The sequence below is a fragment of the Liolophura sinensis genome, chromosome 8 (assembly GCF_032854445.1).
Source record: "Liolophura sinensis isolate JHLJ2023 chromosome 8, CUHK_Ljap_v2, whole genome shotgun sequence".
NCBI classification, from domain to species: domain Eukaryota; kingdom Metazoa; phylum Mollusca; class Polyplacophora; order Chitonida; family Chitonidae; genus Liolophura; species Liolophura sinensis.
In genome coordinates this window covers 54,036,630-54,062,026 of record NC_088302.1, presented here as the reverse complement: position 1 = coordinate 54,062,026, position 25,397 = coordinate 54,036,630, and the positions used below count along the sequence as shown (strand labels likewise).

Genomic DNA, 25,397 nt, shown 5'->3' with positions numbered 1-25,397 from the left:
GGTGCATAAAGCTCACCTTAGAATTCAAACGTTTGAAAGCCTTTGTCTCTCTTCACAAAAACCTAAAAACATGAATAAAAGTATATTTATGCACAGTTTTAAATGGCCTATTAAGTGATGCCTACTTCGATATTTGTGCTTTCCTTTCAGTAGTAGTTGTTTTTTTGTTGTTGTTTTTTTTTTTTTGCTTTTCATTTTAACATGGCATGTTCCCCAAATTGGGAACACTCTTGCTTCAGCAAGAAAACGGAGAAACAGGGTCATGTGGCTTTACTCCAGTCTTCACGCCCGAAACACTAACACATTTTACTACATGGAGTCAACCATTAGGGTCATGTCCTCTCACATGATAACCATATGACCGTGGTCGAGCGCGAACTCCGAGAAGCCATGTGGTATATTATTTAGTCGATCACTGAGTCAGGATAAATGACTTTTTAGCCAGTCTTTACCTGTGTGGTTTAAACCTGACCGATAATGAATAGATGACAAAACAACAACAATCAATTGTGTGAACCCAGCTGAACACTAAAGCACTGCTGAACTGCAGAAGTCTAGAATACACTCAGCCCGTAGTTTATGTGGATTGCTTCTTACCTGTATGACCTTAAATAATGACCCCTGAGAAAGATGAATGGCAGCAAGACTTGAACGGACACTCTTTTTTTTAAATCGAATTGACAATAACTGTACCTGAACCTGTGAACTTCAAGCTTATAAATGCTTTTTTCGCCAATGATATACCAATAATACAAAGATCTGCAAAATGTATACGAATGTATGGCTGAAGAGTGGATGCTGTATAGGCCGCAATCTTCAGTAGTAACAACAGCAGCTTGACGAGTAAAGGAAACCAAATACTGGTTTGTTTGCAGCAGACACACATCACAGCAAATCACAGGAACGCATTACGTGTGCATTACTCCAATACATCAGGAATGTAGACTTGGAAAGCGAATAGTTTCTTTAATAGCAGGCAACAAAAGACAAATAAAACAGGTTTAACAGTAGTACATAACTATTTATTGAGGGTATACAGAAGGCAGTCTGTATTTATATACTGTATGATTCCCCCACCGGCTGTAGTAGTAATATCGGTAAGCACATCCTGCTATACTGTTACGGGATACCTTGTTGATTACAAGTGTAAGTTCCTTGCGGTGAACACTAATATGTTACAATATCGGAGTTATGACATTTACCTACAGTGTACACAATATAACTGAATACCTTTCCAGGAAAGACACACAGATTAGATAAACACTGAATACGTTTTGTGAAGACAGGTTGAATACGACTATTAACAGATTTACACGTTTACTTGTGGAGAAGTACACGACTATAAACAGATTTACACGTTTACTTGTGGAGAAGTACACGACTATTAACAGATTTACACGTTTTTTAGTTGTGGAGAAGTACACGACTATTAACAGGTTCTTGAAATATTTCGGCAGTAAATGGTCTTAAACAGCATGAGTTGCATACTAGTAATCATTCACCTTGAACACTTTCACCTGACCTGTAATGTTTCACCTGACAAAAGTATCCAGTGGAAAGTGTTGCAGTTTCAAAGCAGAACATGATGGAAACATTTGGACAAAACTGATCTTGGAGCAGTTAACACGATGGGTTCTGTCAGAATGATTAATATTGTCAGCCCTAAAAACGGGTGATCATATTTTGCAATTAGCTTTCATCAACAAATAAGGAAGACATTCAGTTTGGTTGATTTTTCTGCAGTTAAAGTCACACTAGTTGATATTTTTTACCTGAAGACCGCATCGTGAAAGTTTGTATTCACCAACTTGCACCCCGCCTCGGAACACATTTTATCCAGTGAAGATTAGTTCGTCAAGAGACACAGGTGAAAATGCAAGGCTTTAAACTGAGACCTCATTAGTAAGAATGTTTTACAACATCAACAATGCTTGACAAATATACTTGGTTGTCATTTCCACTTTAACGTGATGGACGAATGCATATGCCACTTGTTACTGCTGTTTTGTAAAAATAAACTTTGTTTATACATGGTAGCAACTTATTTCCTCACAAATATATATTTATGTACATGTGTTGATATGTAGTTGTTATGTTCGACTGGCTTTTATATGAGTATATGTGTAAGGTTACAGTGGATTGGCTGTAGGAATATCGTGACTCAGCTTGTATAGCAGTGCCACATGGCTGGTGTGGGAAAGCTGAACAGGTTTGTAACGGGAAAATCTCCGGAATTAAACACACAAAAACAACAGGCGACACTTATGAAAGTTCTGGACGCACGATAGCGTCATGAAAAGTAATGCATGCAACAGGTGGCTGTGTATTTAAAATACATTATGTAAATAAAGTATCGATCCACTTGCATAGATATCATAACGATCAAGTCATATACATATGTACATATAACATCACAGTAATGGGGCGATCCAGGATCACATAATGGACACTACACCTTTTCTATGAACGTAAGTGGTTTATATCACATAAATAGTGCATAGACTGCATGCACCTTACAAGTATCGCTCAGCATGTTACACACAAATAAAGGCACTGCCTAAAGTATCCGATACACCTGAAATAATTTTCTCCCATTGATTAAACAGATCAAGAGAAAGGCCAGTAGACAAGGGTAGGGTGCCGTTGAGGCTTGCGTACAGAACAGCACAAGTACGCATGCTCCTATTTAACACTACTGCAGTAATTTTGCTGTCACTACAATCTAAATGGTATCGCCAATATCATTTCTGTTAGTATGGCACGTCTCTGTACAGCTAAATTAAGTAACAAAAGTGTATGAAAAAATATAGAAACATGCATAATAAGAAAGGAATAAGACAGATAAAACTTATCATATCGTTAACTATTGAACAAGTGACAGTAAAGAAAACAAGATATGTAAAGTCAGCACTGAGGCCCGTAAGTCCAGCACATATACAACACAATCACTGTATGCCATTGTTAGATAGGTAAACAAATGTCAACAACAAAAGGCTCTGTTTTGTGAACACCGTTACTGGCTGTATGTCCGGCAAGAAACACGGGTATAATAAGAAGAATGCACTTATTTTTTTTTTCACGAAATACAGTACGCAAAGTCACAGCTTCACATATATTTGTGTTACCTGAGAAAAAGTCCCCCAAATCGACTCTTCTGAAATCAATTACACATTTTACATCCACACAAGTATGTCCACCGGACATTACGGAATCACCGACCACATTCACTGCACGCCATTATCTTGAATTCACATCCTGAGTCGGTCGCTGAAATTCACTGGCGCAAAAATATTATTGGAAGATGAATTCAAAAATATGATTGGAAAAATTGTGTGATCGGAAGTATTACCACAGACTTTGGCACACAATTCCACAATCCTCTTAAAGTGATATGGAGCCAAAAGAATGGTCTGTCTCTCATGGAAAATTAAATGACAACTTTTGTTTGGCGACGATCACTGTCCAAGCCTCTTGAGACAGTCTTTGCGAATAGTGTCACGAAGCGCATTGAATGGAGAGGTTAAAGTGCATATTGTTTCGAGCACAATGAAAAGGGTAGATCCAAGCTTTTTAATCTGAGTCACTTGCTTGAAACAACATTTTAGCAGCCATAAATCTGCCGCAGAAAGTGCACAGTTAATAACTGTTTCACAAGCTTCTTGCAATCTGGGAGGCGGTGTTTCTTACAAAAGCAGGAAGAAGCACTTCCGAGTAAAACAAACGTTATTCTGTAACGTCCCAGGAGATGTTAGGAGCCAAAATTCCATCCATGAGGCAGTTTTAATATGCACAGGTAATAGTGTAAAATGCAATAGACCATAGGGGGTCCCACATGTTGAAATCAGCACCACGTTGCCAGAACATATTTATATAAATATACCTTAGATAATCTTTTAATGAGCTAACAAATTTGGAGAAAACCGGATGGTCCAGGATGAAGCTTCTTTGTTCTTGTCGATGTAGAAATGACGCAAGTATTGGCACATAAATATGTCGGAGAGTGTTCAGTACAACATGTCAGCATTTGACAAAGACGGTAGTGAGTCCGAGCGGTCCCTGTGCTTCGTTTCATATCGCACTTCATCTCGCTCGATTGCCTTCTCGTCTTTGTCAGCCACACTGAGGAGTCGTGTGAAGAGTTTGAGCGTGTCCTTGCTGCTGAGGACGGCTTCGTCGGACTGTTGGTAGCTGGAGGAGCCGGAACCTATCATCCTCCTCGGCGTCGTCTCCATTACGTGCTCGTACAGACGCCTCCTCTGGTCGTTAGCCTTGAGGTCGATCTCAATGTTCCTCGTTACGATGGCCTGGCTCTTCCTCCACACATTGAACTCAAAGTCTATAGGGATAATTCTTTCGGCGGTCACTTTGATCGTTATCAGGGCTTTACCTTCTTTCAGCATCAAGTCGATGTGTTCCGAGACGGAGTCGAAGTTGGTCGTATCCATCGCCTCGGACTTGCTGCCATCGGCGTGGATGAACTTGATGTCGCCGTATATCTCCTCATTGTTGTGCTGGACGTCAATGTGTTGAGTGATGTCCTTGGAATCAATCTGAGCCAGTTTAGACAGGAGCATCTGACTCAGGTTCTGTTTCTTCTTGTTCGGGGCGCTCTTCAGGGCGGCCTGCCGGGTGTTCTGGATGATATCCTCGAAGCCATCTCCAAAATCGCCTTCTGCATAAGGAACATCGAGATCATTTCTATCGTATTCGAGGTGAATAGACGAGAGAGTTTTTCTACCGCTACCACTACCAGCATGCCGGTTCTCTCTTCTCCGAGCATCTACCTCGTCCCACGACAACCGCACACTATTTTCCGACAGCCCAGGGTTTGGCTCTGTTATACACCGATACCATGCACAAGACAAATGGTTATATAGAGAAGCATGCAACTACAAGCCAACATTCCTCATGCATAGACACATACATATACAACATCTGGGAAAACGTATACATGTGGCTGAGTAAAACTCGAATGCTAGGTTACAAAGTTAATACTATATTCATGTATATAGTGACTGATAAACTCTAGTATTTCATAAATAAACTATCAGGATCTAATGTTTTACTCCTTTGATCTTTTTAATATCGTTCACTACGCAAAGCTATACATGATCAAGCATTGTCTTTGTCAATAAATGTGTTTTAAATTTAAGTTAAATAAGCAAGTCACCAAGTCGTAAATCCATGCTAATCCAGTTAGTAAAAAGACAAAAGACATTTCATTACCAGGCTGTAATAATTTTGCACATCTCCTCGGGTTAAAGGCATGACAAATAATAGATTTATTTCTCGACGTAAATAATATCAGGATGTAAACTGGGACAGGAATCAAGTGACTGGATGGTTAATGACTGTAATGAAAATGCCATGATGAAGGAGAAAGTGGGCGTGTTTTAGTAAGACACTGTGATGCTTTAATCACAGTATAGAGAGCAACTGGGAATCAGGAGTCTTGTGTTTCAGAGTCGCTGTGTGTTTTATTAAAAGATAATAATGTTGAATTAGCAGAGAGGAATTGCAAGATTAAGTAAGATACCGGAATATCAATCCGGGAAAGAGATCAGTGTGAACTAAGATAAATCGTCCCCGTCCAAATATCAACAAAGCTGGGGTAAGGGGGTAAACACCGAAGCTCTTTTCACTTTCAGAGAGGCAGAACACAAAAACTGGAGCGTGACCATAAATGCCAGTTCTAATTTCAAGCACTGATCTCAGAAGGAAAGAATACCCAAACAGAAATAAGAATCAGTAGAATAATCCACTGAAAACTACATCCATAAGTACTTTCTTATAAACTGAATAAAATGAAGTCTAATATTTTATTTCTATTGACCAGTTTAAAATTTTGGGCCGTCTGTGGTGTTTTTATCATCCCACAAACCCTATTTAATGTTGGGACAACTCGCTTCTTCCAGTGGAAGAATGGTTGATGAGTAAGGCAGTTTCGAGTTTGAGCTCTTTTATCGATGAATAGAGAAAAGTCTACATGTATCATATGACCTGTCCATAATATTAGGTATCTGTTTTTGATCTCATTCACTATAACATAGACGTTTGCCAAAAGTGTCATAAAAATAATTTAGAGCAGACGAATGAAAGAGAAAATTGAGCATAAGAACGTTTTGTGAACTGGAGAAGTTCCTAATGGAAAGGTGTGTGTCATTTGTACCTCTGGAAAAGGGCGAAACATGTGATCGGTTTCAAATTAATTCCAACAAAGTTGCCTCACAATTTTCAGCAGTCGCATGTCACAGTAGGACTGATTTTACCTTTGACGACAAAAGAGTTCCAACACGAAACTCTCTATTGAAGATGATAGCTGCATGCATGTATCCAGGAAGGATAGAGGTATTAGAGGAAAAGTGGCAAATATGAATGTTGAGCACATTATATTCGTTAGTGGCTCTCTATTCCTTGAATTCTTCAGAGATTTCACGTCACAAGTTCAGTTACAGTTTGGATTAATTTAGTGACGTAAAAATGTCGGATGAATATCAAAGGTAATAGCACTGTGAAAATATGCCAGTTCAGCTTTAAAATGATGATACACTGCGGTTTGCAATTGCCTCAGGTGTACATATATGCAATTATGAAGAAAGTTTTACATTTTAAAAGCTACACCAAGAGACTGACGCAGTGTTATGACTTGACATGTCAACGTGAACAAGTTTAAGCTGTAAAATGACATATTTGGAATTTGGTGAACAGATATTCATTTTCTCTACGTGACAATAACAGGGAACGCAACTATGTGCTCTTGCATTAATGGGTATCCATATTCAAGTGGATCTGTTCGTAATACCCTTTCGTTATATTTTTATGCAAATTACGCTTAACAGTAATGTAATCTTTTATATGTACCATAACACTATGTGCGTTGTTATTATTCCATTAGTCACAGTCGGTTAGATTCAGAGTGACGGAATGCGCATGTGCGCAAAATCAAATGACGCGAGAGGTATTGTCAGCAGACAATCTAAATCAGATTATACCCTGACGCACTGATACAAAGCACAGTGGAATTCGTTCAAATTTTACAAGGGACTAATTTTATGCATTAAGCGGACTGGATATGACACACGGTCGAGGAATGGCTCAACAGCTGTTAAATCCTTACGCGACATTACACTCACATTCAGTTTCTGAATAGCTCCATGACGACGGTTTGGTTAATACTAACTATTCATTGTCAACTGTGAATAGAGGGGAGATAGTGTGTTGGCTCGTCCCCCATCCCCGGGGCACTGGAGTTTCCTTATAACCAGCTTAACATTCTCTCCATATTTGCAATTGAACAAATCTTCATTTAAATTCGAATGTGAAGATGCATAAAAACCATCTAGGGTCTCATGCATGCAGACGACCTGATTTTTTATATTCTCATGGTGTTACATTGTATAGGGTTTTGTTATTGCATACGTAAACGTGTTTCTATCGATTTAAGTCTCATGCCCGAAATGAGCTAAATCCTCCTTTCACGTTAGCCTTATATAAGTCTTCAGTTTGACAATTATGTATACAGAAGAGACTAGCCAATGCATATCGTTAAATCTGTCATCATGAATTACAAATGCTTCAAACTAGCCAGGTTATGTTGTGTTACATGCCGTATGATATGTTTTAATACGGCAATAAATATTCATACTATGAAGATTGTGAAATTTATGAGGAAAACACCTGCTGAGAACGAAACTGCCCGGGATGAGACAGGATATTATTTCTGACAGCGATTTTTGACAATCTAAACCTAGAATTGTATGTATTACAATAATTATCAAACGCCTGTCATGCATTCATGGCGATATTTAGGTATGTGGTAAAGCACATGCAGAGAGTGTGCCCTGGCACCTGGTGCAACGACAACGGGGAAGTTTGTGTGAGCAGGGCTATTACAACAGCCGTCTGGTTAATGATTGACAGTCCACCGGATCATACATATAACGTCTATACGCTTCGTCCATCTCAGCCTGTTAGATTCGCTCGAGTGCATTTTAGCATTCCTTATTAAACAGGTCTACCTGTGTAGACTATCTGTGTTTACTTTACACCCGCAATCAACGTATGCACACCTGTGCAGGCAAAAATAGACACTAGTTGGAAGAGAATATAAAACACTAAGACCCAGTGAAAGTGGTGTTTTCCCTGTTTGAGTAAGAATTACTTGAACAAATTTCATTCGTTTTCGGTTGGTTTTGTTACAGAAGGCATCCTGTCATTTACTTGTTTAACCGCCCCCCCCCCCCCCCAGCACATATACACACACCTTCCCCAAACTGCCATCCCTTACGATTGCGGATAAACAGCAAACCTGTTTTGTTTCACACAAATGACTCGGAGTCTTATTTTAGATGGCTTTCAGCCAAAGCAGCGACAGAGGCTGTTTAACAAGAAGTCTTCTGTATACATATATCTTTACTTATGGATAACAGATTACAAATTGTTCCACCTTTCCATCATCATGTATTAGAGGTACTGACATATGTAAAAAAACATCTAGTTTCATGCATAATGCTAAATTTAAAACTACAAGACTACTCAGTTCGTTTATCATGCACACTAACCCGGTTTTTTTCCTCTTTATTTGTTCAACGGGTTTTGCCAGTCTCATCTAACCAGACATACTTGTTCATTTGCATTTCTAAGGGCAGTTTTTGTGGATTCGCCTTCTAGAAGTTGTTGTTACGTGTGTGTTTGTTCAGAGTTGTTACACACAGGACGAACAGCTAACACAGGCGACAGTATCCACATGTTAACTGGAGTTGTCTGAGTTACAAGTCCATGTAAAAGTCAAGGGTGTAAATAAAAGTGAGCTTAAAAAATAAAAAATATATACCATCAAGCAATATATACCATCAGGCAATATAAACCATCAGGTAATATAAACCATCAGGTGATATAAACCATCAGGTAATATATAAATACAAAGATTTTCACAAATACATCAAAGCTTTCAGTTATTATATTATGACTCATATTAAGAACATCTGAGGAACAGAACAGTGGGAACTTAGGTAAAGAAGGTGCATGACATATACAAGCACATGTAGGCAGTATGTTGTCAAAAAGGGGGTTATTAAGACAGAGCGTTTAATGGGACGAGGAACATACTGCGAAAGTCGATAGCATACTAACCGGTCAATGTATTTTGGGTAGCGATGTGACTGTATTAATCTACTGAGCTATATGGAAGAGAAAGCATTTAGCGCATTAGAAGTGTGTACCTATATAAAGCTGCGATTAAAAATCAGAGAAATGTAAGTTTACGTACAGGCAACATGATTGTTCGTGATAATATATAGCTTATATACAGACAGAAAAAGAAACCGAGCCATGCAAATATTGTGAGAATCTAGGCTATACTCAGTTTATACTCGCCAGATGGCTAGCTGTGCATGATATTAGTAAATACGACAGTGATTAAACTGATATACATGGAAGAGAAAAGACAACTAACCTTTTATTCTTATCTTCCGCTCTTCCACTGTTTCGCTCTCGAATTTGTTGTAAATGTCAGGGTCGCTCTGGTAAAGAGGATTTTCCTTATTCATTGTAAAGGAATTATCAAAAATGTTGATGTTGTCATCTACCCCCAATGAGTCCCCTTCGTCCAAATCAATGTCCATGGAGTTACGGATGACAAATTGTCCGCGGACTACCTTAAGATCGGACGTAGATTTCTGTTCCACTTGTTGTGGTTCATGGCTCTGCTCGTAACTCATGTTGCTAAATTTCTCATGCAGTGATTCACGGACAGCCTTGGCCCTGTCTTCGCGGACAGGACGAATTCTTTCCTCTCTGATGGGAATTTGGCGCTCCTGGCGGATAGTGGTGACTTTCTGCTGCGAAGGTTTCACATACTCATAACTGTCGTTGCTGTCTCTGTACTCCTCATATGTTGTGTAAGTTGTGTGTTTTTCTGACCTCCTGGTTTCGCTGCGAGGCACTTCCTTGGTCGCATAGACAACCTCCTCCTTGACAGGGTTCAACTGGGACCGGTATCTGATGTCATCATCAGAACTAATTATCTCAGTGCCGTTGCCTGAGTCGACGTTGGGGTCCTTGACATTCAACTTCCTATTAAGGATGGTGATGGTGCTGACGTATGGCGAGCTGGGGCTTCTCATTTCTGGTGAGGAGGGTCCATCTGACGAGCTCCCGAGGTGCAAAACTTTCTCTGATCGGAAGCTGTTTTTCAGATCTGTCGGATAGTCCACCATGTCCCTAACAGAATCTAAACTGGCACTGCGCCGTAACTCCACTCTCTCAGATTTGTTGGTCACGTATTTTGTTTCCTGCACCCCAGGGATTGTCATAGCGACTGGGTGGTTGGACAGAGGGATGGACATAACGGCCGGTACGTTAGGGTCGGGCCTTTTGTCCGATCCCCTGGAGATGTTGATGGTAGAGCGGTGAGAGCCAGAAGTTCTTGTGTCGCTGTAAAAACTGTCATCGGTGTCGCTGCTCCGACCACTCCTTTGCCTGTCCCCTTTGACCACCACACGATAAGGTGACGATCTTGACCCGCGTACATAAAGCTCATTATCAGATTCAGCAGGACGAATAATTTGTTGATCAGTTTTAACCACTCGGTGTTTCTTCACGTGGACTTTGGGTTTGTATACGTTGTTTTCGATAATAGGACTGCCACTGCGCTTACGGTTAAAACTCTCGTCAAAGCTGACGGTGGTAACGTGGCGGTCCTCAGGAGTAGGGGAACCTGCCGGGGAAATCGAGGAAAACGACGAAGAAAGCTGGTGCCTGTGGGTCGGGTGGGATTTCGTGTCCACATATATCTCCCGGGTGGGACTGCGGGCTCCATGTTTTGTATGCGGAGACACATACACTACTTTATCGCCTTCGACATACATCGGGTTTTCTCGCTTAACGTTGTAATGTTCGTAAAAAACGTTCTCCGATTTGTACTTGCGAGGCTGGTGTCTGTTGAGGTCTTGGGTCAGCCAAAGTTCCTGGGACTTGGCCTTGTTGATGCCGGTGCCCTTTCTCTGGTCGTGGTCTGAGAGAGAAGATTCGGAAGAGGAGCGTGCTCGGTAAGGCTTGTCAGTATTACGAGGAGTACTGTAAATATCCTGACTGTTAACGCTATCCCGGGACTTCAAACCCGAAGCGCCCTCAAGATGTACAACGTTAGACAAACTCGGGTGTTGTTTGGAGGAAAAATCGTATAAAACTGTGGAGACTTTACCTGAATCTGGTTTTCTGCGCCTGCCACCTTCTTCGTCGGAGGAATAGTCGTCCGAGCTGACCGAGTGGCTCTTGTGATAAGTTTTTTCCTTGACAACTCTCACTTTCTCCGACTTCACTCTGTGATGAGGTGCTCCAGAGCTGTCTACATACAATTTGGTCTCCCCAGCTGATGGGTGGCCCTTCTTTTTGTGTCTCTTAGAATCCTCCAAAGTAGCTGTTCTGTCAGAATCAGAGCGATCCAGACTGGAAGCGTGTATTTTGATGGCCCTGTTTTGTGGCTGTCCGTTCTGAAGTACAATAGTTCTCTGGCCGCTATCCACTCTCTCCGGCGCGAGGTGCACCGAACTTGGTCCCTTGACGTCTTCTACGATCCGCTCCTCCTTGTATTGTCTGATAACATGGGAGGATCCCTGTACAGGCTTGTTCGTCCTGTCTCGCATGGCCTCTCGGGTTGTGACGTCCACCTCATTAACGTGATTGTTACGAGACGAAGACTTGTTTTCATTACTTGACGAGGTCACGTGATACGAAAAAGCATCTCTGTCCACGCCGGGGATTGGTCGGCGGGGATGCTTCGTGTCGTTCTCCAGCGATTTAATCAGATATTGAACGTCTTTAGAAGATCGCTGGTCCCTATCTGAAAAGTCAGACTCCACATTACTACTGTAGTAGTGCGTTTTCTTAGCGTGTTTCGGCATTGAGGCCTGATTAACGGGCTGTCTATTCTCAGAGATATATTCAACGCTTACTGTGTCCGCACGTCTGCTCTTCTCCGCATGTAAACCGCGTTTTTCCTTCCGCTGGGGATTTCTAGAAGCAGGCGAAACGAAAGAATTCCCCGCCTCTGCAAATGACGAACTGGATTGAGAAGAGAGGCTAGAGATGCTTATATTGTCATCTCCTGAGGGCTTTCCCAATTCATGTTTAGACGTCAGATCGACATTTCGCCTTTCCCTGCGGCCAGAATCTAGACCTGTTGTGTTAGTCTGTACATGGATCACATTAGTGTGGTCGGTGCGCCCCGATCGCTCGGAGGTGCCGTGATTTCTACTGTCACCGTTGTGGTTTTGAGAAGACATATACGTGGTTGTAGTGTGCTCTGTTCGTCTGTGCTCAGATTTTTTATCGCGGCTCCCTTTACCATCTTTCTTATCATACGGCCGGTGATTACTGGAAGTTTTATTCTCATGCAAAGACACACGGGAAGAATTCTGACTCACCTCGTCTGCACTCCGACCGTTAGTTTTTATGTGAATAGGAATGGAGGTGGGAGATTTAGACTTGCCTATATAGGAGTCCGGCAGGTCGGAGGGTATTGAGGTGCCTATATAGGTGTCCGGCAAAACCTCGACGTGGTCGCTTGCCGAGTTCACAGTTCTTGTTTCGCTACGTTCAATGTGCTGAATTCTTTCTCGTCTACCTTCGTTGGCTTCCCTGTGATTGTTGCTAGGGGATTTCATATCAAAATGGAAAAAATCTTGTCCGCCATGATTGTCACTGAGGTAATCTCTGCTGCTATGCGACCCTCTCCTTTCATCCACGCCACCATGTGACATTACTATGTCCTCTTCCACATAAAGGTCTTTTCTCTGGGGCGTAGATGAACCACTCCGGTTCACATCTCCTGACATATGTTCCTTGCCCGTCAGTAAGTACGCCATGCTACCTCTTTGGTATTTCTGTCCACTCTGATGCTTGTCCTTCCCCTCACTAGTATACAGCCTTCTAACACCTTTCACCTGCTGAGCTGTGTCCGCTGAACCGTCATAAAACAGGCTGTGGTTACCTCCATTAAGTGATTTCTCATATTTCCCCGGACGTGATTCGGAAGTAAAATTAGCAGAGAATGCGTTTCCCGATAGTTTTTCCCTGTCCTTGTCGAATTCCTCGCTAAGTTCTGCTTGAGCTGTGACGTCGCTGTCACCGTCAAGCCTTACTCCATATACAGGGGGGTTGGAGGAAGAAAATATCACGTGATCTCCCCAACTGTCTCCTTTTTTTGCAATATTGATATTATTCTCGCGAAGTTGTTCGGCAGGTTTTTCCCTGTAGCCTGAAGGGTCTGTAAATACTCTATTATCTGCCTGCTCAGAGCTGTGTGCCTGCCACGCTGATCTCCCTTGGACCGTGTCAGGCTGTGAAAACAGGCTAGACCAAAGCAGCACAGAATCGTTCTCCTGTGACTTTTGCTCTGCACCGTTTACATTGGAATACCTCTCAGAAAAACCGTCGCTCGACTCACTTACATTTTGTGCCCGTGTCTCGGGTTGGAATGTATACGTTGAACTAGCGTCTTGTCTCACAATTGGCCCTCCGGTCTCGCCAGTAGATCTCCCGTAAAAACGCTCTCTGTACGAGGGAAAGTTGTCTGCTTGACTGTGGCCTTTAGATCCCTCTGCCCTGGCCTCTGTTTGCTTCTGGGGGATCGGCACATAAAACTCCTCATGAACCGATGTATACGTGTCCTCGGAGAAAGAGGTGTTCCTACTGATGTCACGCTGCCTTGTATAATCTCTCAAATACCTGCTCTGTTCTCCACCGGCGTTCTCCTCGGTCCGCGACCCCAGTGTATCGTCTAAATTACTTAAATCCGACAGGTTCTCATTGTCCTGAAGAGTTGTTATAGAACCTAAGCTTTCCTCCAGGTCGCTGTCACTCGCATTACTCTGACGAAAAGATGTGGAGGCTTTGTCTCTAGGGTCTTGCCGGGACGTGCTAAACCCGGTATCAAAGCCCCAGACTTGAGAAGGCTTTGTGATACCGGTATTTGTGTATTTTACGGTCTGTTCGTCATTGTCATTTCTAATCAATGATGCCTGACGTTCACTGGAATAAAATGATTCTGTTTGACGATCAGAGCCGTAGCTGTCACTTAGGGAGTCCAGTCTACTATAACCAAGACCTGACCTTTGACGCAGCAGCCTCTCCCCTGAAGCATACGAATGGCTAGTTTTCTCTCTCTCATTCTCAGAATCACCCTGACTAATACCTTGACTTTCATTGCCTTTGTTTTTGAATATGCTCGGTAAAATTATTTCTTCTGTTTCGTATCTGATTGTTTCTTCATCACTCTCACGGTTCTTATTATAATTTCTCTCCGTCACATCTGCTTTCAAGTCATTTCTATTGTCTGAATCTATCCTGTACGACACTGTTTCTACTGTCTCTGTGACAATGTCTGTATGATCAGATGATAACGATTCCACGGACACCTTTCTCTCCATCGATCTAGGGAACACTGTCTCTACTGTCTCTGTGACAATATCTGTATCGTCTGATGATAACGATTCCACGGACACATTTCTCTCCATTGATCTAGGGAACACTGTCTCTACTGTCTCTGTGACAATATCTGTATCGTCTGATGATAACGATTCCACGGACACCTTTCTCTCCATTGATCTAGGGAACACTGTCTCTACTGACTCTGTGACAATGTCTGTATCGTCTGATGATAACGATTCCACAGACATCTTTCTCTCCACTGATCTAGGGAACACTGTCTCTACTGTCTCTGTGACAATGTCTGTATCATCTGATGATAACGAATCCACGGACACCTTTCTCTCCATCGATCTAGGGAACACTGTCTCTACTGTCTCTGTGACAATGTCTGTCTTTTCAGATGATAACGATTCCACGGACATCTTTCTCTCCACTGATCTAGGGAACACTGTCTCTACTGACTCTGTGACAATGTCTGTATGTTCAGATGATAACGATTCCACAGACACCTTTCTCTCCACTGATCTAGGGAGCACTGTCTCTACTGTCTCTGTGACAATGTCTGTATGTTCAGATGATAACGATTCCACAGACACCTTTCTCTCCACTGATCTAGGGAGCACTGTCTCTACTGTCTCTGTGACAATGTCTGTATGTTCAGATGATAACGATTCCCCAGACATCTTTCTCTCCACTGATCTAGGGAGCACTGTCTCTACTGTCTCTGTGGCAATGTCTGTATGTTCAGATAATAACGATTCCCCAGACATCTTTCTCTCCACTGATCTAGGGAGCACTGTCTCTACTGTCTCTGTGACAATGTCTGTATGTTCAGGTGATAGCGATTTCACAGACACATTTCTCTCCTTTGCTTTAGGGAGCACTGTCTCTACTGTCTCTGTGACAATGTGTGTATGTTCAGATGATAACGATTCCACGGACACCTTTCTCTCCACTGATCTAGGGAGCACTGTCTCTACTGTCTCTGTGACAATGTCTGTATGTTCAGGTGATAGCGATTTCACAGACACATTTCTCTCCTTTGCTTTAGGGAGCACTGTCTCTACTGTCTCTGTGACAATGTCTGTATGATCAGATGATAACGATTCCACAGACACCTTTCTCTCCACTGATCTAGGGAGCACTGTCTCTACTGTCTCTGTGACAATGTCTGTATGTTCAGATGATAACGATTCTACAGACACCTTTCTTCCCCCAGATCTATGAGATGAATCAGTAGTGTCTACTCCTCTGCATGTTTTCATCGATTCTGACAATGATCGTTCCTGACTGTCTGATACCTGAGGCAAGCGGGAATGTTCACTTCTGTCAGACATAGACTCGTTCCTTTCCCAGGATAAATCTGCCCCACCTTTCCAGTCACGTACTGATTCTGTCCTGTAGGATAAAGTCTGTCTTGTACTTTCCTGGGAAGACGCTGTTCCATTTATGTTGTCGTTTACAGAATTCACCATATTTAAATGTTCTTGGTTGAGGGATTCCCGATGTGAATGTGTTTCATCATTTCTGACAGAATCATGAGGCGAGTTCTTTCCATCTCTGTTAATGTAAAGTATATCGGCTACATACACTGGTTCTTGGCTCTCGGATCCTCGAGGCGAACTAGGGACACTTCCCTTGGTAGAGACGGACAACTCACCGGCTGAATCTTCTTCTTTAAGAGAATTGCGATGAGACTCGGTGTCAGACACCGAGGACACTTCCAAAGACGACTGATCCTCCCGAGGGTATTGTGGAGATGTTTCCCGATCTAAGATACTTTCCGGCTTGAAGCCTTCAACCGAAATTTGCTCTGATGTTTTTAAGTCTTCGGGTGATTCAGAAAACGCAGATGCGTTCTGAGGTGATACCTCGCCTGTCCTTTCAGATGGCCTTTCAGCGTTTTCACCGTCACGGTTTACCTGAGTTTTCGCGTTGTTTTTCACAATATTACTCTCGGAAGGTGTCTGAAAGTCTTTCTTTTCATTGTATTCATCCTCATCTTCAACACTTTTCAATCTGTTCCTCCGAAATATCTCACTTAAAACCATGCCAAACGCATCTTTAGGGTCTTGACTTTTCACGTGAGTTTTCTTTGAAGAGGATATGTGTGTGTCTTTATCAGCACGTTTTTCTTCAGCACTGTTGCCCGGCGAGCGTAACATTCTTGAAAAGTCCAGGGATTTTTCCAGCTGTTTGGCTAAACCTTTGACATTGACGCTCTCTGACAGGGTCTGGAACTCTGACTTATTTTTATTAAAGCCAAACGGTCGTGGAGTTCTTGGGAGAAAACTAGAATCGGCAACCTTCTCTGATCCGTACGGAACACTCCTGGTAGCCATACTGCCCTTAGGTGTATCTGTAGTCTGTGAACTGGTTACCCGCAACGCAGTGTTTCCTCCACCAACTGTGTACGTCTCACTGTTCCAGGACGACTTGCCTCCAGCATCAGAAACCTCCGCACCAAGGGGAGATAGTCGACCAGACGCTTGTGTTTTGTTTCCAGAAGACGCAGACTCGGACAGGTTTTCACGGACATCGTTAGAAGAGTTTGTATCGTCTCTGATGGATTCATACAGTAGGCTGTTGTCGGAAGCACTGTCTTGGGGTGTACCGAGATATTGTCGTATCTGATAAGCCTCTGAATACACCGCAGTATTCACTGCGACGTTTGCTGCTTCTCCTCGGCTGTTTCTTGGGCTACTATCATGGGAACGAGGGGGAATTTCACTGTATATAACCTTGTCGTCCATTTTCCCGATCTGCTTGTGGAAACTAGAGTTGAGTTCAGAAAAACTGTGTTCTATATTCTGCTTGGCGCTAGACCCACGCGACTCTAACTCTTGTTTTCCACCAGCACTGAAACTCATTTTTGTGTCTGTGTGAAATGAGCCACTGTCATCTACATGATACTGGCTGGTTTCCAGATCCATGAATTCCCCAGAGGCATCCTGTTGGGAAGCGCTACCGCCAGATACTTGGCGAGTCAGTTTATTTTTAATTGCATTTGTAAGACTGGTATTCTGCGATTCGAAGTTTGAGGACGCAGCTCTTGACTTATATTCGACGTTGTCATCACTGGTGTCTGCTCTGTTGGCATGTGAAGAGGAACTGTTATTAGATGCTGTTGACATGCGCTGCAGTTTTTGGTTTTCAGCAGCTGCACAGAAGTCAGAAATGTCACTCGTCACCGCTTCATCAGGCACAGAAATTATACTGGACTCAAGATCAGTAAACTCTTGAGCTGTGTCTGCTTCTTTGGCGTGATAATTCGCCGCAGGCTCAGCCACATGGTCATCGACTGAATGCACGATTACTTCAGCGTCCGATGACAACTGCCTACCAACTGATTTCTCTGTGGTAGTGAAATCCTCTTCGAAGCTAGTACTCAAATCTGCTAACATTTGGTCAAATCGCCGATGCGTTTCGTCAATTTCTACCTGAGATGGGAGATCCGGATCGTAGTGATCCGAATCGTTAATTCCATTATCGTCAGATGTGACATCTGGCTCCCTTTTCTTGTCTACCTCTTGGTCATCGTGCGATATGTCGGCATCATGGGTAACTAGCACGCCTTTATCAGTGTCAGGGGTTTCTCTATCAGGTGGAGACTGTATCTCTGTATCAAGTGGACCGGCCTGAACAGACTCGATGTGAGTTGCCTCTGTTAAGACAAGCTCTTCTTGGCCGGCGTCGCTTTGTGCTGAGTTCCTGTTTGACGCCTGACTACTTGTCACCCTCTCGCCTCGGTCAAATCGAGGATCACTTCCCGAGTACACAGAACCTCTATCGCTAGGAGTACTGTTCCCTTCGCACGTGCTTCCTGCTTGCGGTGTGGAAGAAATAATGTCGTTTAGATCAAAGGTGAATCCGTAACTATTTCTGTGTGCCATTTCCACAGTTTCCTCAGAATGTTCAACATCACTTGTCTCTGTTTCAAATCGAGAATTTCCTAACATTTCTGTAAGAGAAGTTTTGGCCATAATTTCCGAGGGAGAAGCATTGTGGTTCTGGTCTGACTGGAATGATGTCTCTTTAAGCTCAGTTTCCTTCATTTCTGATTCCTGTCCCTGAGCAATATCCAACAGTTCTTGAATAGCCTCATCTTCCTCGCTTAGAGTCGACTCCGTAGTCGACATGCCCACACTAGTACTCTGTATTTTGTCGTCGGGTAACGCCATTTCAGTTTCAGCACGCTCAGACGTAACATTGGTATTGGTTTGGTCAGGTAGGTTAAAACTTTTCGTATTTTCTTCCCATCTCTCATGTTGTTTCATCCCTGTTGAAAATGTACCTGTCGGCGTTGTGTCAGAAACTGTACCATTCCTTTCTGTTTCCACAAATGTTGACGTTGTTGCGGTGATCCCATTTTCTGCTGAAGAAACTGTCTTCGAATTTTGCAAAATTGTCTCAAAATGATAATCATGATCCTCTGTAGAGGCTGTTCGATTTGATGTATTTGCTTCAGGTTTTAGCGTGGAGGTTGCCAGTGGCTCATCAGGCGGTATGAATGAATTCACTTCCGACCTATCCTTGTGGTTGTTGTTTCTTTCGAAGAGGTCGGCAGTGATAGCTTTATGCTCGTTGTGTTTCGGTCGTACACGGCTTTTCCCTGGTGACGGTGGGGTTTTGTGCGCGTGATGACCTTTGTGCGCATTGTTGTTTCTTCGAACACCGAACTGAGGTTTTGGTTGACTTAATGTATTTTGATAATCAGCACTGGAAAAGATCGTTTTCATGCCAGACGATGACTCCACTCGACGAAGATTGGAGGTCTGAACCCGTGACACCTCATCTATCAACTTTTGTTTGATATTTCGCTCGTCGTTCACCGACGACATGGTTCAGACTCGTGTTATATAGAAGAGAATAATGGTCAAACCTTAGGAACCGATTAGATTTGAAGACATCGGACTCATCTCACTCGAAACTGAAATAAACGGAAAAGAAACATTTACCAATAAATTCATTAATTATCCACTTGCTAGAAAACAAGGGAGTCCTACCTGATTTAAAACTCTGGATGAGGTTTTACTACAGGTGTCAGGCTTCCCAAGTACGTGGGAAGGTCTGGCATCAACCAGCTGATGGTCGTGGGTTTCACCCGGGCTCGGCCCAGTTCCTCCAACCATTATGCTGGCCGCCGTCGTATAAGTGAAATATTCATGAGTACGGCGTAAAACACCAATCAAATAAATAAATAGATAGAATAAATTACGCGGGATGATGTGGTTTCCCCCCGGGCTCTGCTGTTGTTTACTCTACCAAACAGTTAACTAATCATGAAATATTCTTGACTTTGGCGTACAACACCAATCATATATAAAAATAAACACGAATTATGTGAGAAAAATTGAAACCATATAGTACTGGAGTCAAAAACTTAGAGAACACATATCAATATTAATATTAATGTTAACATCACTTAACAACCGTGACAAAATTTCCAAACGAGTCTTGAAATAAATATTAAACGCACTTTTCCCTTAATCTGGATAACATGTGGTAGTAGCATGTACTACCATGTGTCTACATGTACTACAATGTGTGTCCATGTATTACCATGTGTGTGCATGTATTACCATGTGTGCATTACAATGTGTGTACATGTATCATCATGTGTGTACATGTATTGCCATGTATTACCATTTGTGTGCATGTATTGTCATATCACATTACCATGTGTGTACATGTATTACCATGTGTGTATTACCATTTGTGTACATGCATTGCCATATGTGTGCATGTACTGCCATGTGTGTACATGTACTACCATGTGTGTATATGTATTACCATGTGTGTACATGTATCATCATGTGTGTGCATGTATTACCATGTGTGTATTACCAGTACACTTAATTACTTTTAACCTAAGATATCAAAAGGTATTTTACACCGGATGTTTCAAAATTAGTTTCTCTTGCAAATTATTTACACTGTAAGTTTTATAATACAAGAAGTTTATAATATAAAACATGACATAAGATTCACCTGCCAAGGGTTCATCGTGTGTTTTACAAATGTCCACATTTTATGTGTCGCTTACACTGGGCGTTTGGTTTAATGCTAGATCTACATTAGGGATAACAGGTCAGATCACCTTAACGCAGGTGATAATCACTGATGTGTTACCGTTTAAGTGTTCATAAGAACAATCTCACTGTCTACTGAGATAAGTGTTAAAGGCATCAAACCCTTGCTGTATACACTTGTACAGACGTGTCTTAATGATCTCTACGCACCGTACAACACACCAATCAAAGCGCTTCAGAACAACTCTCAGTGTTAATAATCTACCTCACATATGTCGTCCTTTTAACTGACCAGTGAAGTTAATAATTTTAGTCAGTCTGGAAAAGCGACGTGTCCGTCAAGTATATTTATTACCATGTGTGCATATATATATATATATATATATATATATATATATATATATATATATATATATATATATATATACATACGTGTACACACACATACATATGTATACACACATACATATGTGTACACATAAGGTACACCATGATTTTATGAGATACGATATAAGGGCGGATGACCTCCATTGAGACATGGGTTGTATTTATTTATGAAGAATAGGATATGTGCTACCAGTAAGTAAGAAACATGTTGCGTAAATGTCAAAACAGGCAGTGGTTTAGTTACTTAACATAATACGTATATATATATATATATATATATATATATATATATATATATATATATATATATATATATACATTCCTATACAACCTTCTGAGACAAGGAAGAGGCCTGGGAAAACTTACATAAACTACGAGGAAATAAATTTATGCAGTGTTATTATTGTTACACAGAGCAGTGGTTTCACGTACAATGTCACAGCGACTGATCACTACAAGCACCATGCTGGAACCCAATTCTCGGGGACTTCTCCAAAATAGATTTTCCTGAACCCACTAGCCAATATTTAGTGCTATATTTAAATTGGCGCAATTTGTTTCACGGTTACCTATACTGACACCTTGACATATAGTGATTATGGTGGGTGGAAACCGGGCACAGCCCGGGGGAAACCCACGACCATCCGCAAGTTGAACTGCATTTGAGCCTCTTGTAAGTATTGGAGCTTGAAATGTTAGCCCACATCTGTATATGTGTATATCTTTAATCAGGGAGAAATGTATTATGTACTATTTAACGCTGTGTCATTGACATTGCATGTCATTCAGAGATCCACTGCGTATTGGCCTGATGACGCAGACAGGCTGTCTAGAAACATATCAAATCAGGCCAACCTTACATCGTAATAATTATGCACTATTTACACACAAACAAGACCTGGGCTTGCACGAAGATGGGATGATTTCTATGACAGATATAATGGAGTATTATCTTTCAATAGGTAAGGCCTAACGCACTCGAGTTATATTTAGGTGGAAAATTAAATTAAGAAAGAAAAAGTTCAACTGTCGCCATGGAAACGCCACGATTGCGTGTGGTCGCAAGGATGTGACGTAGCTTCAGAATATGTCACAGCTTCAGGAGAGGAGGCCTGGGTCAATTTTTATCAAATTGTTACAATTATTTATCAGTTTGCAGCTTCGTCAAAAGAACAAGCGGGACATTCCACCTGTGGTCTGAATCCACCGTGTTATATAGAATATACATTATGCTATCTGTCTGGCCAAACAAAAGACTGAACCCCCGGGACGAGGCATAAACTATTAAAGCAGGTAAAGAAGATGTAGAAAAAGATAACTGAGCCTGGGCAAGCACGGGATGCTAGTTATCTTGAGCGTGTGGACAACATTGCTCCATGGGACTGCGGGGATATGATAGTCTGTCAGACATTCATCATTTGTGTTTCTGTTTAACAAAAACTTTCTTTTCCAGTTTTCTTGTAACCCAGTTTTTTTACCATAATACAAATGGCATGGATTACAACCAAAGTCTGTGATAGAGATCATCTAAAAGTTGTATTAATACAATATAATAATTATTATTATTAAAGGTCCTACTGGTTTATTAACCAATAGTTCAGTACCCAGCATGCGATGACTCACCTAACTTACTGGGCGGAATTTTAATAAACCGGTTAAAAGATACAAGTATTAGTTGAAACACCAAGAAAAATATAATTAAAACTCCTCCTGTTTATTATGTTAGAACTAGTTGGACTGAATGGAATGCAATTTGAAATTTGACGGCTCAGTAAATGTATGGTAGTTAACTTTGTGACATTAAAAATGTCGAAACTAGGTCTGAGGCTGATGATTTCTCACTGGACGTTGGAAAGACCTGAAAATATTTCATCAGTTTGAAACCTCTCACTGTGGCTTACCAAGATATCAAATGGAGTTTATTATACAAATTTTGACAATCGATCCACGCGTGTATAAAACTGTTCTTAATGCACCACTCTCTGTCCTAATCGATCAGCCCTAATAAAGGAGCAATTCCTGTTGTCGGGATGAACTGCCAGTAAAACCTTCTCATGCTAGAAAATAGTAAAAAAACAAGTATTGTGGGAGTATTACGACGGCAACACATCCCCTGTCGGTGTGAGGCGTCAGAATAACAGCTAAATCAAAGTACATAACCAAAAGAAAATGGGTGAATCTTCCAAAAACTTTACTTTCGAACTTTACTGATCTGTAAATTGTCTTGGTAAAGCCATGGACCAAATTTTACTTTAGATTAACCAACTCTTTTGATAAAAAGTCAAGACAAAAAAGGCCATAATTTTGTCCAAAACGGACAAAACAGTTCGATAGGGGAAATTCTTGTATAAGTAACCACAGTAATGCCTATGCCAAGTTTTAATTCAATACAATAAGCCGTTTCATATAAGGTACCGATGGGACTGATAATTACGCTGTTAACATGGGGTACAGGCACGTTTGAAACTACGCGCAAATTGTTGCTCACCTACTGTGGTATCTCGCGGAGTGTTCGTCGGAATAGATTTAAACGCAAGATAAAAGAAAGTATATCATATTTCAAACTATAAAGCATATGTTTTACAAACTGAAATGTGACCTGTGAAAGTTTAAATCAATCATTTCAGTCAAGAATATAAAGCTGAATACTTAGTATTTGTGACAAAACTGGTAAGCTGTGAATGAAGCTGTTCACATCGTCTGGTCGCAGTTGTAACGCATGCACAAGGAGGGTAAGGAGCATGAGTACAGACCCGAACAAGTCCTTGTCGACTAATCATGACAACTGGGAAACAAACATATTGGGAACTATACCTACTTGTGGACCCAATGCATCCCATTGAAGGTGTCACGTGAACACTAGCAGCCTTAGATTAGAGAATGAGGTTACTGGTTTTCTCAAGATCAGGCAGACTGTTTAACCTGTAAAATTGTGTACAGTAACCACTCTTTGTTGAAGAGAAATGAAAATATGACACCTGGATGTTCAAACACTTGGGTTGTTAAATCAGAGAGCTTGTAGTAAACCAACAATTCATTTAGTGCATATGGGCTTTTTTATGACAAGTAAACACACACCATGTCTTTGTTTTGTTTGACACGTAACCCATTCAACACGTAACTAGCCAGGAAATTAAAAGTCTGGCGCAAAAAAAAAATCAATGGACTATAAATTTAAAAGAAAATCTAAACCATGCAGAACAATTCAATAGGTGGCAATTTGTGGCTGAAAGGTTAGGTGGCTGAAAATATCGTTGTGTGTTGCGTGGTACAGTATGTACTTTTACTAACAGGGCAAACTTGCCGCGTCGAAAAAGCTGATATGTATGTGTGACAATGATACTGTGCACAAATGATGCATAGAAGCGACTTACTTATCATAATAATATTTTAAATAATACACCCTCACACAAAAACCACGGCAAGTAAACTTCGCTTTGCCACCTGGGTGACTCCGAATGCCGATTTGTTTGTACACAGAATAAATACGACGGATTACCAAAAGTCAGCTAAGGCCAAGCCGGTCCAAATAGTTGAATAATTAGCGATGATTAAAATTCAGGTCAGCTTATTTGACGGTTGAGTGAGTCTCAGTTCCACAGAATGACATTGGAGCTGCTTTAATAAAGGAGTAAGTTTTTTTCTGTGACAGTACTGTGAACACCTGTAGTGAGCGACTAACACGACCAGACCATAACAGGGGTGATAATCTGGACACCAGTCAAGAATACACATATATCCTCCCTGCTAAATATATGGACTGACAAACACATGGAGCACAAAACACGAGCTATCATGAAAACACGAAATGGGTACAGGTAGCTGGACAGTGTTTATTGCAGGACTATAGTTAACCGGGCAAAGAAGTAAATTTAAAAATTGTCCGATGAATATTTCAGCGATAATTTTGAACAAGATAAATACCTTTCAAACAAATCAAATAATAAAAATGATTTAAACTTCGAATGAAAATGTGTGGAAAATTATTAGATATACTTCACATTCGCCATATAGAACATTAATATCCAAAGAAGAGGTGGTCCCAAATACATACAATGCAGAATTATTTCGAATGTTGTTTCCTCCTTAAAAATTGTTTAAAAAATGCTGAAGATCACTTTTACAAATAACTTTTCGCAATTTTTATTTAAAGTTTGCATCATGTCTTCTTTTTTTCACCTTTAACCAAACTGCAGTCTATGTCAGTATACCAATGATGTGCCAAGGTTATAGGGCATGCACTAAAACCGCCTATCTGTTGTCCTTAATCCAGGCTACAGTTAATATAAGAATTAAATATTGACATGGCTCTATAATATGTGCAAATTTTGATTCCAGGATATTGGGTTTTGAATTTATTTTAAAAATATGTACGTAACCTGCTTACTTGAACTTACCTGACCTTTACACTCTTCGTGGTGTCATTCGCTTCGGATACCATTCTGTCATTTGCAGACTCTGTGGACTCTGGACTTTGTGGGCTGCGTAAAACAGGAAAATGACGGTAAAATCTTTCGACCTGCTCAGATTATGGTCGTTTTTGTAAAC

At 41.3% G+C, this 25,397-nt stretch overlaps 2 protein-coding genes across 3 annotated transcripts in view; both read right to left on the bottom strand.

The window, feature by feature from the left end:
* Positions 1–1,001: 1,001 nt before the first annotated feature.
* LOC135472338 (uncharacterized) lies at positions 1,002–15,274 on the bottom strand. Of its 2 annotated transcripts, none has more exons than XM_064751801.1 (2): positions 9,455–15,274; positions 1,002–4,834 (listed from the first exon to the last, which is right to left on the bottom strand). In XM_064751801.1, exons 1-2 carry the CDS (start codon positions 15,198–15,200, stop codon positions 4,005–4,007), a joined length of 6,576 nt encoding a protein of 2,191 aa, XP_064607871.1. In that variant the 5' UTR covers positions 15,201–15,274; the 3' UTR covers positions 1,002–4,004. The 2 variants fall into 2 exon arrangements, with proteins under 2 accessions (XP_064607871.1, XP_064607872.1); XM_064751802.1 differs by having other exon boundaries at positions 1,002–4,672.
* Positions 15,233–25,397, bottom strand: part of LOC135473684 (dentin sialophosphoprotein-like) — a 27,263-nt gene continuing 17,098 nt past the window's right edge. The window contains exons 2-4 of the mRNA XM_064753550.1: positions 25,247–25,330; positions 15,375–19,360; positions 15,233–15,253 (exon numbers count right to left, since the gene is read on the bottom strand). Coding sequence (XP_064609620.1) covers positions 15,233–15,253; positions 15,375–19,271 — 3,918 coding nt within the window. The 5' untranslated portion in view covers positions 19,272–19,360; positions 25,247–25,330. The remainder of the gene's footprint in view (positions 15,254–15,374; positions 19,361–25,246; positions 25,331–25,397) is intronic.

What these genes read in the sequence shown, in the direction of transcription:
- LOC135472338 (XM_064751801.1), bottom strand. Translation starts at nt 15,200, where the DNA reads ATGTCTGGGGAATCGTTATTATCTGAACATACAGACATTGCCACAGAG. An exon ending in GCGGAAGATAAGAATAAAAG is followed by an intron (nt 4,835 to 9,454) that starts GTTAGTTGTCTT and finishes GGTGTATAACAG; the next exon opens with AGCCAAACCCTGGGCTGTCG.